The sequence below is a fragment of the Vicugna pacos genome, chromosome 3 (genome assembly GCF_048564905.1).
Source record: "Vicugna pacos chromosome 3, VicPac4, whole genome shotgun sequence".
In the NCBI taxonomy this organism is placed as follows: Eukaryota; Metazoa; Chordata; class Mammalia; order Artiodactyla; family Camelidae; genus Vicugna; species Vicugna pacos.
This window is the reverse complement of record NC_132989.1, coordinates 13,803,280-13,819,720: the sequence shown is the minus strand read 5'-3', so window position 1 is coordinate 13,819,720 and position 16,441 is coordinate 13,803,280. Positions and strand designations below refer to the sequence as shown.

At 43.2% G+C, this 16,441-nt stretch overlaps 1 protein-coding gene across 3 annotated transcripts in view; it reads right to left on the bottom strand.

Annotated features, from left to right (window-relative positions):
• Positions 1–16,441, bottom strand: part of LOC102540475 (proton-coupled amino acid transporter 2) — a 135,120-nt gene that overhangs the window by 91,192 nt on the left and 27,487 nt on the right. For 2 of the 3 annotated variants that reach the window (XM_072954358.1, XM_072954364.1), the window contains exon 3: positions 2,761–3,250. In XM_072954358.1, coding sequence (XP_072810459.1) covers positions 2,761–3,157 — 397 coding nt within the window. In that variant the 5' untranslated portion in view covers positions 3,158–3,250. The remainder of the gene's footprint in view (positions 1–2,760; positions 3,251–16,441) is intronic. The other variant, XM_072954367.1, reaches the window with a different exon arrangement.

Here is a 16,441-nt window from a genome sequence, read left to right as displayed (position 1 = left end):
AGAGAGGCAACAGCGGGAAGGAAGCTCTCATCACCGGGCTGACAGGACTGTGAAGTTCCAAGCAAATTAGACACCATCTTGCTTACTGAACTCAGCATGCTGGCTTCTTTCAAACATAGCTCCTCGTCACCTGTATCTCTCCAAATTCACAGCTGTAAGGTACACCTGCCTCACCCAGGCAGGGCAGCCTCACAAGGGGAGGATGGCACTTCTGGCTCGGTCTAGATTCACACGCGCTATAAAAATCCTATCCAGAGGCTAAATTAGCACTGAGATGAAAATCCATCTGTCACCCTGGATGTGGCTCAGCTCATTTCACACACATACAAGCTCTAACTGTGATGGGCAAGGCCATAGTCCCCAGTTACTCAATCTAACTCGAATCTGCATGTTGCTGGGAAGGTGTCTAGATGTGGTGAAGGCTCACCATAAGCGGACTTTAGGTAAGGGAGTCTGTCCTAAACAATCTGGTGGGCCTGGTTTAATCAGTTGTAAGACCTTAAAAGTGTATCTGCAGCTTCCCTGAGGAGAAGGCGTTCAGCCTGTCGTCAGCAGCCTCGGGTTGTGCCCAAGAGGCCCATTCACTTCTTCCTGATGGGCGGCCCTGCACAATCCACACTCACCCAGCTTCCTGCAGTCTCACCACAGCTGCAGAGGTGCTGGCACTCATGCCCTGCTCCTCTCCTGCCCCATCTGCCACCTGGATGCTCAGGGTCAGAGCCCAGCACCCCACCTCCCAGTGGCCAGTGCCCACAACAGCGAGGCCCAGCAAGCGTGCGCTCTTCTCACTTGTACAGCGCGGTTTTCTGCGCCACACGGTACGCGCTTGCATTGCCATCTCACTTGTAACACTCTGGGCCGTGTTCTCTCGCTGAAACCATCATGCCTGATGCAGAACCCACGGAGGTGGCAGAGTTCCGCAACCCAGGGCTGCGGGTTTTATTGTATTTAGCTTTGTTTTCAGGACTATGGGCACCTGGCGCCACGCCTGGCACAGACGGATTCTCCAGCAGCAACAGCAAAAGCAATGGCCCATGGTGCTCTGCATCTGGTACCACCAGCTAGGACCTGCTAAGGCCCCTCTTAGAGAAAATCAGCCGCAAGGGGAACTCAGAGAGGTATCAGAAAGGTATCAGAGCTGCTGCCCGGGCTAGGCTTGCAGATGGCCTTTCCTGAAGGGTCCTTCTGCTCAGGGTCTCATGTTGGCTGGTACAGTCCTCCCTTCTTGTCCCTTTTATACACCAGCCTCTGAGTCCTGCCTTAAATGGCGAGCCAAAGAAAAATGTGGAAATGCCAGGAAAGTAAGTTTATAAATTTGTACATTAACATTTGCAGTATTTTGTAACTTAAGGGACCAGATCTATTATCAAGTATATTTCTTTTTGAAACTTGAAGCCATCTACAGTAACATTAACATATTCATGTGTTAGAGAAACAGGTTACATATTGGAATTGAAATCAATCTCTTAAGAGGAACAAAGAAAGAAACCAGAATAGTAATAAACACATTTCTTACATTAAACAGACTCCAGCATCAAAGTTAGTAAGAAAAGGCTAACACTTGTTAGAAACATCACTGTAACACAGAAGTAACATCACCTGTGGCGCTAGTATTAGGGAACAGCAGGTACTTTATGACTTGGGGATTTCCTAAGCCAGGGCTCAAAAAGTAAACTTAAGGGGAAGACGGGTGGACTTGACCGCAGCAAAATGAGAGACTTCTGTACCAGAGCTGGCAGTCTGCGAGAAGTACCAGTAGCCTCTCAAGTCAAAAGGGATAAATACCTAGAACAAATAATGAACTCCTGCAAATCAGGAAAAAGAAAAAGACAGCCCAATAGGACAATTAAAACACAAAAAACAAACAAGTAAAAAAACCAAAGCAACAAAACCCCCAAAACACAACCAGAACAGGCAACCCACAGAGCAAAACCTGTGGCCTGGGACCAAAAAGCAGATAAAAGGCATCCGATGCCCCATCTCACAATCAATCAAAACTGATAATAAAAATACCACCAAGATGTCACTTGACATCCATCAGAATGACAAACCTAAGAAGTCAGATAACACCAATTTACCTCATGCTCGGGAGGAAGCTGAGACCTGGGGACGTGTCCAAACACCCTGCCGCCCACACTCGCGCCCAGGGCCATACTCAGCTGTACCCTCCATATCCCAGAGACCTGCAAGAGGACCCAACAGTCACACTGCCAGGAAAAGCAAGGGTTTCACAGTGTCTTGTGGATGCTACAAACACGATGCTGTGTAGTTTCCACAAATTTCAGGACCCAAACGCACATCTGGATGGTGGGCTGGGAAGACCTCGATCAAATGCCAAGAAAACCAAGAGTGATGTGGGGTCGGGGTGGAGGGACTGGAGACACACCAGAGCAGGCAGGGATGATGCAAGTTAAGACCCTAAAGTGCTGGTGCTCAAATCAAACAGAGGAAAGGGGAGAAAACACCTAACCTGGAGCCCTCCTTTGTTCTGAAAGAGTCAGCCAAACCATTTCTGACTTACTTGGGAACCCACACAGCTCTCAAGTGTATAATAAGCCTGAGTGATTTGAGATTCACAGGGCAAGTACTAAGGAAAACGGTCTGAAGTTATTTCTCTTCACAAGCAAGTGGACGGGTGCTAGTGAGCTGAAGCCAGCAGCCGCTCCACGTGACACATCACGCTGGGTACAGATCATGGGCCGCTGAGCGTGGCTGTGAACTGAGTGGCCTTGCGCACAGGCTGCTCTGATGATCACTCACCTGCAAGCCAGACTGAGAAGCCCTTCTCTGCTGGGGAAGCGGTTGCAGTGCTTCCGAACATCCAGGCATTCTCCAACAACTCGATCTTCTTGCTGAACTGCACTTCCAAAACGGGGATAACCTCTGGCATCTTGGCAGATATCAGACGATAAGCTATGTCTGGCTTCCCAATGAACCGCTGGCGGATGCTGACTTCATAAGGTGTGTGAACCTTGATGTCATCTACATGTTCTCTTTCAAATCTGTGCATGAGCAAGGAGTCTGAGTCGTGGATTTCCAACCCAGAAACAAGGACAGTGAACTTTCCTAGTTTAACCCGAGATTCTGTTCTTTGGGAAATAACAGCAGGAATTCTGATCACTATCCCTTCTTTTCCAAAAGCTTTGGATCTAGCCATGGAGGCGCCCGCACTGGGTTTTGTTTCTGATGGCACCTTCCAAAGCCTGGAGCTAAAGGGCCACCAAGAAGGAGATTCCAGCTCTGTCAGCAACTTAAAAAAACAAACGAAACATAGAAACTAGTCAATCAGTTGTTATTTGTTTATTTTTTTGAAAATTGCTTTGACTTCTATAAAGAATGTTACCATTTTACAGTTTTCTTTTTCACAAACACTCTTTTCCACCTCAGAAAGAGCAGAAATTATCATCCCTGTGCTTTAGAGAAGAAAACTAAGGCCAAGAGCAGTGGGACGTTTCGCCTGTTGATACACAGCTAATCCGAACTGCAGACACACAACTGAAACACACAGCTTCTGACTAGAATGTTGCTCTTTTCTCACTTGATCTGGGGTAATTCTGGCCAGAATAAATCTTGGTCTTAGTCTCTACAGAACTGTCTAATAGCACTTTCTGCAGTAATTTGTATTGCCTAATACAGTAATGGGAACATGTGGCTGCTGAGCACCTGAAATGCAGCTGCTGCAATGATGAACTGAGTTTCAAACTTAATTTTAATGTGGCTAGTGGCTACCATATTGGACAGCACAACTCTAACCCCTAATAGCATCAAGAAATACTATCTAAAAAGCCAATGAAAGAGGAAAAAGTAGAAGCAGGAAAGGAAAAGCAAAGGAGTAAAGATCAAAGGGAATAAACAGAAAACAAGAAACAAGAATGTGGAATTGTTTCAACCATATTAGTCAAACTAAATGTAAGTGGTCTAAATTCTCTAATTAAAAGGCAGATTGTGAGTCTGGGTAAAGAAGCAAGACACAGCTATATCCTGTTCACAAGAAACAATGTGAAATACAAAGACACAGATACACTGAAAGGAAGGGAATTGGAAAAAAAGATGTGAAAAGTAAACATTAAGACATGGGGTGTTACTGGGGACAAAGAGGGACAATGCTTAATAATAAGAAGGTCAATCTAAAAGAAAATTTACTGATAGTAAATATGTATGTATCCAATAACAAAACTCCAAAATTCATTAGCAAAAACTGGCAAAACTAAAGGAAGAAATAGACAATCATCATTGTAGATTTTAACAAATTTTTCTCCATGATTCATACATCAGAAGATAAAATTAGTGTGAATATAGAAATTGTAAACAACCCTATTTAACCAACTCAACCTGACTGATATTTACAGAAAACATCATCCAAATGGTGAATGTACACTCTTTTTACATGTATTCAGAACACAAACAATAACAAAGAGTACAAAAGAGTGGACAAGATGGCAGAGTAGTGAGACCCTGAGCTCACCTCCTCCCACGGGCACAACAAAATTACAACTATTTACAGAGCAACTATCCTACTGAGAAGGAACTGAAGACTAATAGAGACGATTTTCCACAACTAAAGATATTAAGAAGGAACTACGATGAGATGGGTAGAAGGGGCAGAGACACAGTATATTTTATGGCCCACATCTCCAGGTAGGCAACGTACAAACGGGAGGATGATCACAATTACAAAAGTTCTCCCTGAGGAGTGAGGGGCCCAGACCCCACACCAGGATCCCCAGCCCAAGGGTACTACACTGGAAGATGAGCCCCTATAATGTCTGACTTTGAAGGCCAGTGGAATTTGTGAAACAGAGAACTGGAGGGCTGTAGCAAGCAGAAAGTCTGCCCTTAAACAACACAAGCAAAATCTCAGATGCTCCCAGACCCAGCACAGAGGGAGTAATTTGAAAGGAGCCTAGGTCAGACTCACTTTTTGAACTTGGAGAAGCCTGACAGAGAGGTGGGAGGCCAGCAGAACTCCCCCTGGGGACACAGGTATGGGTAGCAGCCATTGATGGGAGCCTGTTCTCCCACCCTGGAGGGCACTGGTGCTGGCAAGGGCCGTTCTGGAGTCGAGACTATCTGCACCAGGACCAGGCCCCATCCACCAGCAGGCTGGCAGCAGTCCCTGGGCACCCTGTACGGAGCAGCCAGTCCCATGGGGAAACAACTCTGCCTGCCACCCCCAGACCCATGGCCCTGTAGCCAGCCACATAAGGACCTGGCACTGCTCACCAACAGATGGGCCAGCCCTGGGACCCCAGGTCCTACAGCCAGCCACACTGGGACTGGCCCTGCCCACAGGCAGGCCGACATCAGCCCCAGGAGTTCTAAGGCCCTTGCTCCACACACTAGCAGGCCAGCACCAGCCCTGGGACTTGCTGGCACCTACAGCCAACAGTCCCAGGACCCCCCAGGCCCAAAGCCAACTGCACAGTGAGTGGGTTACCCACCAGCAGGCTGAGACAAGCCCTAGGAACCCCTGGGGCCACTCAGTTGGCAGCTCTGGGACCCAGACTTGCCCATGAGTGGCCAGCAGGCTCTGCATAAGGCAAGGCTTGGCAGCAGCTAACTGGGCAAAGAGCAGCCCTTCCTGCCTGCACACCCACAGCAGCTGGCCCGGCCATGACACAAGAACCCGCTCACATGATGAGGGGGGCACCCCTAGATTATGTAACTCAGGTGACCAGAGCGGGGTGTGCTGCTGGGCACCAAACAATGTCTCCCACACAAGCCTAGTTCTCCAAGATCAGAAAACATAACCGATCTACTTAATTCATAGAAATAAACACAGAGAATTAGGCAAAAGGAGGCAAGAGAGGAATATATTCCAAACGAAGGGAAAGATAAAATCCCAGGAGAAGAACTCAGTGAAGTGGAGATACGCAATCTCCTCAGTAAAGAGTTCAAGGTAATGATCACAAAGAAGTTCAGCAAACTCAGAGAAAGAATGAATGATCATAGCAAGGAGTTTAAAAAGATTTAGAAAATATAAAGAAGAACCAAACAGAGATGAAGAATTCAGTAAGTGAAATTTGAAAATATACTAGGAGGAACCAACAGTAGAACAGATGATACAGAGGAACAGATCAGAGATCTGGAAGACAGAGTAGCTGAAGTCACCCAAGCTGAACAGAAAAAAAAAGAAATTTTAAAAAAGCAAGGGCAGTTTAAGATACCTCTAGTCTTATACCACAACACTGTGAGGCTAGAAATCAAGTATAAGAAATAAAAAACTGCAAAAAACACAAGCACATGGAGGCCAAACAGAACGCTACTGAAAACAAATGGGTTACAGGAGAAATTAAAGAAGAAATTAAAAAATGCTTGGAGACAAAAGGAAACAAAAACACAACAACCCAAAATCTATAGGATGCAGCAAAAGCAGTGCTAGGAGGGAAATTTATAGAGATACAGGCCACTTCAGGAAACAAGAAAAAGCTCAAGAGAATAACCTAACTTTACACTTGAAGGAAGGAGAAAATGAAGAACAAACAAAACCCAAAGTTAGAAGGAAAGAAGTCATAAAGATCAGAGTGGAAATTAATGAAACAGAGACAACAACAAAAAAAACACACAATAGAAAAGGTCAATGAAACTAAGAGCTGGTTCTTTGAAAAGATAAAATTGATAAACCTTTAGCCAGACTCATCAAGAAAAAAAGGAGAGGACCCAAATAGATAAAAACAGAAATGAAAAAGGGGAGGTTACAATTGAGACCACAGAAATGCACAGAATCATGGGAGATTACTACAAAAAATCATATGCCAATAAGATGGACAATCCAGAAGAAATGGATAAATTCCTAGAAACATACACTCTTCCAAGACTGAGTCAGGAAGAAATACAAAATATAACCAGATCAATTACCACTAATGAAACTGAATCATTAAAAATAAACAAACAAAAACCCCAAAAAACTCCCAACAAACAAAAGTCCAGGACCAGACGGCTTCCGAGGTAAATTCTACAGAACATTTAACGAAGAGTTAAATGCCCATCTTTCTCAAAGTATTCAAAACGTTAAAAAGGAAAAAATGCTTCCCAACTCATTCTACAAGCCCAGCATCACTTGATACAAACCAAACAGATGCTCCAAAACAAGAAAACTACAGGCCAGTATCACTGAGGAACAGAGATGTAAAAATCCTCCACAAGATACATTCAGAGCAAACTTAACAACACACTGAAAGGACCAAACTCCGTGATCAGCTGGGATTTACCCAGGGATGCAAGATGGCTTGATATCCACAAACCAGTCACTGTGCTGCACCACATTAACAAATCAAAGACCAAAACTTGTACGAGCATCTCAACAGATGCAGAAAAAGCTTTTGACAAAATTCATCATCTATTTACGATAAAAACACTCAACAAAGTGGGTATCGAGGAAACATACCTCAACGTAATAAAGACCACGTAAGACAAACCTACAGCCAACATCGCACTCGGCAGTGACAGGCTAAGTGCATTTCCTCTAGGATCAGGAACAAGACAAGGATGCCTGCTCTTGGCACTTCTCTTCTTTGAAGAAGTGCGTTCTTTTTCTGTTTACCATATCTGGGATTGAGTCCTGAAGAAGCCAGAACCCTAGATAAGCAGACAAAAATAAATACATAAAAGGAAGGCTGCTCTCTCTACCCTATAGACAAGGGGAAACCTGCTGAGAGAGAACTTTCAGTCAATAACAGCTCTACTCCAGCCAAACTCCCCCCAGAGAAGTGCAGCCCACTACTGCCTTCATCAACAAACACCACAGAGGAGCCTCGACATGGACACTCACCCAGCTGCCCTCAGGCTATGTCCTTCCCCCTAATTGGGGCAGAGTCAGAGAAGGCCATGTGAATGGCCTAGATGCCCACCCGCACCTAGCTGCGCTGAGGGGAACGTCTCTCAACTAGCGTGGTGTCAGAGGAGGCCATGCGAGGGGCCAGCAGTATAAGGGAAATCTTACAAGACAGTAGAGGCCAAGAAGGGATGGTGACAAGACAGTTCTCATCCTCCCAGTTAGGGCAGTGTTGGCACAGGCAGATGGGGAAGCCTGAAATTCCACCCCTAGTCAGTAGTAGCAAATGTCTTTCCCATCTCAAGGCATAAATGAGGGCCAGGTGGGCAATCTGGATTCTCATTCCCACGTGACAGGAAAAACAATTAGCTTCTAACTCCCAAGAGCACTATGTCAGGGGAAGACCTGCTAAAATAGAAGATAATGTCCAGAGTTTCCTTTAAGATAATACCCCAAATGTCCAGGATACAATGAAAATTCACCACCAGACCAAGAACCAGAAAAATTTGAACATGAGTAAAAAAAGACAAGCAACAGATGCCAAAACCAGGAAGAAATTGATAGAATACCATGACGAGGATTCTAAAGGGGCCATCATAAAGATACCTCGACAATTATGAACATGCTGGAAACAAATGGAAACACAGGAAGTCACAGGAAAGAAACAGAAGACACAAAAGTAGTACCACATGAGACTTTAAGCACTGAGAAATACAGTAATATTAAAAAAAGAAAAAGTCTGGACAAGATAAACTGCATGCAGCATAGCTTGACAGATAAAAGAATCAGTGAAATTAAAGATCAAAGGATAGAAATTATCCAAATTGAACAGAGAGAAAATTAAAAAAAAAGAGTTTAAGTGAGTGATTAAAATGAAAGATCTAACATTTATATCATCAGCATTCCAGGAAGAGATGAAAAGAATATGGAACTGAAAAAGTGTTCAAAGAAATAATGGCTGGCGATTTCCCAAGTCAGGCAAAAATACATAAACCCTTAGATTCAAAAAAAAAAAAAAAAAGAATAGACCCACACAGGATAAAACCAAAGAAATTAACATAAAGATACATTAGACAAAGGAAAAACCCTGACAGCAGCAAGAGAGACAGGAAACCTTATTTACGTAAGAAAAATAATTCAAAGGACAGTGGATATTTCATCAGAAACCATGCAGGCAGAAGGAAGGTATATAATGTTTTTCCAATGCTGCAAGAAAAGAGCTGTCCATTCAAAATGCTTTAGCCAGTAAAACTATCCTCCAGGAATGAAGAGGAAATCAAGCTATCCTCAGAGGAAAGGAAACTACAGAGAATTTGCTGCCAGCAAGTCTGCCTTAAGAAAATGCCTCAAAGAAGTGCTGGATTAGAAAGGAACTGATGAAGACAGGAATCCTGGAATATCAGGAAGGAGAGTAGAAAAACGGAAAAATAAATACAGGGAAATAAAATAGACTTGCCCTCTTTTCTTGGACTTGCTAAAATATGTATGATGCTTGAAATAAAAAAGTACAACCTAGATGTGTTCTCAAAGAATGTATGAAGATGACTGTGTTATCTTAATATAATTTATATAAATCAGGTGAAGAGGCACAAAGATAGGTAGAGCTTTTATACCCAACTCAAACTGGTAAAACGTTAACAACAGTAAAAAGTGACAAATTATGTTTATATAATGTAATACCTAAAGTGACCAATGAAGAAGCCATATATTTTTAAAATTTTTTATTGAAGTAGTCAGTTACAATGTGTCAATTTCTGGTGCACAGCACAATGTCCTAGTCATGCACATACATCAGTTTTCATATTCTTTCTCATTAAAGGTTATTACAATATATTGAACATAGTTCCCTGTGCTACACAGAAGAAACTTTTTAAAATCTATTTTTATATATAGTGGCTAACATTTGCAAATCTCAACCTCCCAAATCTATCCCTTCCCACCCCTTTTTCCCCATAACCATAAGATTGTTACTATGTCTGTGAGTCTGTTTCTGTTTTGTGGATAAGTTCATAGTGTCTTTTTTTTTTTTTAGATTCCACATATGAGTGGTATCATATGTGGAATCTTTCTCTTTCTGACTTACTTCAGTTAGAATGATGATCTCTAGGTCCATCCATGTTGCTGCAAATGGCATTATTTTATTCTTTTTATGGCTGAGTAGTATTCCATTATATAAATATACCATAACTCTAATGAAGAATCTATATAAGGAGATACATTCAAAATATATAATCACAATGCGATTCTGAAATAATATTCAGGTAACCCACAGGAAGGCAGGAAAAGAACCAGAAATGAACAACAGAGAGAACAAACAACACAAAAAATAAAATAGGAAGCTTAAGTTGTTTTATACCACATCATTGTTAAGATGGCGAAACTCTCCCAAAATGATCTACAGCTTCAATCCAATTTTTATCAAAATTCTAGCTAGCCGTTGTGCAGAAATTGGCTAGTTGATACTAAAATTCATATGAAAATGCAAGGAACCCAGAATAACCAAAACAATCTTGAAAAAGAAGAAAGTTGGTAGAATCCTACTACTTGATTGCAAAATTTACTACAAAGCTATAGAAATAAAGGTGGTGTGGTACTGGCATAAGGTGACACATATGGATCACTGAAATAGAATTCAGAGTTTAGAAACAAACCTTGACATTTACGGGCAACTGGTTTTCAACAAGAGTGACAAGACAATTCAATGCGGAAACAAGTCTTTTCAACAAATGTTGCTGATAGAACTGGATATCCACATGCCAAAAAAAGAATTTGGACCCATTTTACATATCATTCACAAAACGAACTCAAAAGGAATCACAGGCCTAAATATAATAGCCAAAACAATAGAATTCTTAGAAAAAAGCACAAGAGTAATAAACCTTTGTAACCTTGGACTAGGCAATGGATTCTTAGATGTAACACCAAAAGAGAAGCAATAACAAAAGATACATTAGACTTCATCAAAATTCAAAATTTTCATACTTCAAAGAACACAAGCAAGAAAGTGAAATGACAATCCACAGAACGGGAGAAAATATTTGCAAATCAGGTATATGATAAAGAGACTTGTATCCAGAATACATGACGAACTCTTACAACTCTGTAATAACAATTTAACCTTTAACCATAAAAAATGGTCAAAGGATTTGGAAATAAAAATACGTATGAACAAAAAACACAGGAGAAGATGCTCATTATCATTAGGAAGTGAAAATGACTGCCACAGTGAGATGCCACTTCACACCCACTAGGATGGTTGTAGTGAGAAAGACAGGCTGTAACAAGCACTGGTGAGCATGCGGAGAAAACGGAGCCCTCACACATCACGGCAGGAGTGCAAAGTGGTGCAGCTATTTCAGAAAACAATCTCTCAGTTTCTCAGCATGTTAAACAGAGACCCGGCAATCACCCTCTCAAGGAAAATGAAAATATATGTCCACACAGACATCTGTACATGAGCGTCCACAGGAGCACTCCTCATGCTAACCGCAAAGTAAAAACAATGTGTCCATCAAAACCGGTCAGTGGGTGAACAGAATGTGACAGACCCATACAGCAGAGTTCTTGTTCAGAAATATACAGGAATGTACTTGATCCTCCAACAGGGATGAACCTCAAAAACAATGCTAGGTGAAAGAAGCCAGGCACACATTAATTCTCCAGAAAAGTCAAACCTAAACAACACAGAAAGAGAGGAAATGGGTGGTGACCTGGGCTAGGGTGAGAACAGAGAGTGACGGCAGACGGGCTTGAAGCAACCTTAGGGGGTGATGAAAAGGTCCTAAAATTGATTATGATGTTTGTCCAACTGTAAATTTACTAAAAATTACCGACTGTGCACATAAAACAAGTGAATTTTTTGGTACGTAAACTAGAAAGCTGTTCTAAAAAATCTACACAGACACATTAGAGTGAAAAAGAGGACAACAGAAAAACATCTTCAAAATGATGAGCTCAATTTGGTTCAATTATGAAGAGTGAAATTATCATTCAGAGTGTAAAATAAAGGTATTTTCCAACATATAAAGATTGAGACAATACTACTTACTCGTAGATCCCAATGAAAACACAATCAGATCAATTATTTCCTCAGCAAACTCCTGTGATCAAATCTGGGTCACCAGCTTGTCTTCATTTCATTTAAAAAGAGCCACGTGTGACCTGTGTGCTTAACTGAACAGGTTCCATTTTTGGAGTCAAACTCCATCTTGTGCTGATAAAGCAGGAACTAAACTTAACTCTTGAACTGGGCTAAGGCGGATGGCGAAACACACGTCTGCTGCGTTCACATTTTTAAGATAAAATCGGGACACCCTAACAATAGATTTCCTGGTAACCTGTGCAAAGTGCTCAGAACCCCAATGAAATGTAAACTGTGACTGTATCTTCCAACCATAATTTTAGACAAAAAACTGAGGTGATGGTTCTAAACTTCTCTCTTCCTGATAATGAAAATCTCTGACTTTTACCCCTCAGTGGGACAAAGTTTAGGTTGCTACCTGAATCTGTGCTCCCTGAATTGCAATTCCAAGACACCAAATAGGGGTATAAGGGCTTCTACTGGCAAAGACTCATCAGAATTGAGGGGCTCTATTTTCCCAGTTTCATCAGGATCTTCCCACATTTCCACATTCCAATTTTCAGGATCCCATTTCTTCCCTATCGATGCCTGTGGTGTAACAGCAGACACCGTGTGAAGCTGGGATTTCAATTTACATTATAATTCAGCCACTGACAGGCTGATGCTCTGGATCCGGTTTTCAGAAATCTCAGTGCTGTTGCTATGGGAGCTAAGGTTTTCTTTCAGGGCACGTACAGAAATGTTCAAGTCCTCATGGGGCACCCTGAACTCGTGCTTTCCTTCCTACACACTGTCCAGTGGAGTCAGGGCAGCCAGCCAATCTCATTACACTCATTAGTTTGGCATAAGTCTTATCAGGTATCAAATACATGGTCATGCAGTGCCCTGCCTCTCTGAAGTATCTGGCTACGAGCAGCCCGGGATGGGATGCTATGTATCACCACTGCCACACCACCGATGCCCTCCACACTGCCGGGGCAGAGAGTTACTAGTTTTCTTTGTCTCTAATCAGGCCAGAGATTCCAAAACCTATAGGATTCAGAACTCCCTCTTCACTCTAACTACCAGAATCTGCATCAGTCAGGGTTCTCAGAGAGACAAAGCCAACAGGATACACATACACACGCACGCACATATATATGGAGAAAGAGAAATCAAAAGGGAAAGGGACAGAAAGGGAGACAGAGAAGGAAGAAGGGAGGAAGCAGCAGAGAAACAGAAAGAGAGGAAGAGGAGGACCACATTTTGCGAGGACTCCCGAAGGCACTGTGACTGCTTAAATCTTGAACTGTCATGGGAAGAGCACCAGACATTCTCAGACCACACAGCACGGGTCTCAAACACTGACCACAAATAGCCATTTTCAGCAGAACCAAAAACTTCACAGTCCAGGCTTTCCCATACAAGACCATCCACAACATCCTAAGACAAGGCTACCCATAACATCCCAAGAGAGCAGCGAATAGGGCATTCCAGAAGCAGTGACAGGCTGCTATTCAAACAGAACATCTGGAGAACAGAAAGTAATTCTTGGAAATTTAAAAATATGGTAACAGAAATAGAAGGTGTCGACTGGAAAAAAAAAAGTACAACCTAAAAGTTGAGAACTATATTTTATTAGGTGGACCTTCTGAGGACTTCAGGCCCCAGAGGCAGCCTCTCAGATAGCTCTGAGGGACTGCTCTGAAGAGGGGAGTGGGGAGCCAGGATAAACGGGATTCTGCAACAAAGACCAGGTAGTCGGAACATCAAAAGACTACTGTTAATTAAAGAAAACCAGGTTATCCCAAGTTAATGAACTTGGTGCTTCTCCATGTATGGGAAGATGCAAGAGTCTGGGCTCACTGAAATCAGTCCTTCGATGTGCACCTCCTCCACCACGGGCCGCGATCCTGATCTTCCCCGTCCCGTCCCGAGTCCCCACAGGGTGCGCCATCGGGGCGGCTGCAGGGGCTGAGGGCCTGGCAGTGGGCATGACTGCCCCCATCCTGCGTTCCCCGAGGCTCTCCTTCGGGGGCTGCGGCACTGGCTGATGCAGCATCCTGTGTTTGCTGACACAACAGGCGACATTTTTCATTCACCAAGGGTAGGAAGATAAACTTCAAGAAGTCAAAGTAGAAAAGGCCAAGGAGAAAGGAAAATGGTAGCAGTATTTGAAGATCAGTCCAAGTCAGATAACAAAAAAAAGAGGCTTTCCGAAAGGAACACACTTTAAAAACTGAGGGGAAAAGATCATCAGAGAAATAACTGAGGCAATTTCCCAGCTCCGATGGACAAACTGAGGGCTACCACAGCAGACTGCAGAGGCCTCGCAGCGAGGAGCGTCCCGCACCACGAGAACACCACTCTGGGCACACGGGCCCGACGCGCTCTGGCTAAGTCACCCCGAGGCTGTGGAGCGTGGGCCCTGAGTGCACCCTCCCTGTTCATGTTGTCATATTTTAACTATATTTTTCCTGTAAAACACTTTAAAAACATCTTATAAATGACAATCTGCTTTATACATCTCTTTGCAACTTGCTGTTGGTTTTTTTTAGCACTGCTTTGGGATTTATCCAAGTTGATGTGCATAGATCTAATACATAATAGTTAACATAAAAGAATGAGTCTATTTTGTGACTAAAACACTGTGTATCCTCCTTAGCTTATCCCATCCTCCTTCAGAAGCAAGTGACTGCAATTGTTCTTTACTGTCCACAGTCCTTTACTGAATGTTCACATCCACACACGCCATGCACAAGTGCCAGTGTGTCTCTAGGACACACACCGGAAAGGGAAAGGGCATGGTCGTGGGGTGTGTGCACCTCTGGCTTCACTAGTTTTGACAACTGCTCTAAGTGGTCGAACTAATTTATATTATTGATAGAAACATCAGGGTTCTCATCACCCCAATTCTTAACCAACAGCTGGTGTTGCTCAACTGATACTTCCCCTCATCACGAGGGATGCTGAAATCCTTTTCGCAGTTCATTGGTCTTTGGTTATTTCTCATTTGTGAGACACTGTGGCAGAGACGAATGGTCCCCAGCATCCACTCTCCTCTTCTTCGTTTCCTAATGGGACACGTGAGTAATCTCTCACAACGACCCAGCTTCTCTGTTCCTAGGTGTAGCTATGTGATTCAGTCCTGCCAGCAGGATACGAGCAGAGTGATATGTGCAACTCTGGGGTCATCTTCTTAAAGATAAGACTGCGTGCCCTGGCCTCCCTCTCTGTTCCCCCTTCCCTGGGAGTGAGGGCCACCGGCAACTTTTGCTACAGTGATGCTGCCATGTGATAAGATGGGAGATCCTCTAGCTAATGCGTAGCCTTAGGTGATGACCTGAAGCAGAGCTTTCCATCTGCCTGGGACACCTTCTTTCCTTTGGACCCTTATATGGAGGGAAATAAACTTCTCGCTTATTTCAGCCACAGTATTTTTGGATCTGTTATAGCAGCTCATTAGCCTAAATGCCAGTCAACAGCCTTTACCAAGTTTTCTGTTGAGTTCTCTTTTTCTCATTTTGTCTTTAACTAGCTGGATATTAACCCTTTGTTGGGATATGGGCAGATATCACAAATATTTTCTCCCAACCTCAGGTTCATCCTTTTGCTTTCTCTTTTGTCAAAAGATACAAGTCACATGATCGTTCTCCTAAAGAATTACACCAACTGCCGCGCCTCATGAGCAGTGGGACAAAATGCGGATTCACTGTCCTCAGGTGGCACTGTGTATTCTTTTAATTTTTGTTAATTTGACATTAAAACCTAGATGTTCGTTATCTTAATGTGCATTTCTTTGACTTCCAGTGCATATGAACAGTCTTCTAAAATTCTAGTCTCTATATTCTGATACGTATTGAAGATACATTAAACATCCCTGACGTACTTTACACACCTCATAGTGCAGCGCTTCTCAAAGTGTGGTCTTTGGACCCTGCAAGGGAGCCTGGGGGGTCAAAATTGCTTCCTCCAGCGCCACAACGCCATTTGGCTCGCTAGCTCTCATTCGCTCATGAGTGCAGAGCGGAGTTTCCAGAGGCCACACGACCTGTGACGGTACAGCAGACTGACCGCAGAAGCAGGCAAGAGAATGCAGCCGTCTTCTAAGCCTCACCTTAAAGAGACGAGCAAAAAACTCACACGGCACCACTCTTCTCACTGACTATGCCTTGCTTTATGAAAGTTACTTTTCATTAAAAAATGTTATCTATGTTACTACATCATTGGTTTATCATTGTACTTTCAAAACAAATAATTATTTAATTTCTTAGTTTAAAAAACTATACGGTACAGAACCACCCAGAGCCTGGCCCTAGACTAGGCTTCGCCCTGTGAGGCCCCCGGGGGGACCTACTTTCAGATCAGCTCCTAGAACTGGAATTTCTGAGTCAAATACTTTGAGGCTTTGGATACGCACTGCTGAACCTCCTTCTTTCTCAGTATTCATTCCTACCAACTTTTCTCAGGTGAATTTAAAATTTCAGCTTGGGGCAGCACAGAGTAGGAGAGGAAGACGGCGGAGCAGAAGGACCCTGAGCTCACCTCCCCTCGCACGAGCACATCAAAATCAGAACTATCTGCAGAGCAGCCGTCAGTGAAGGGGC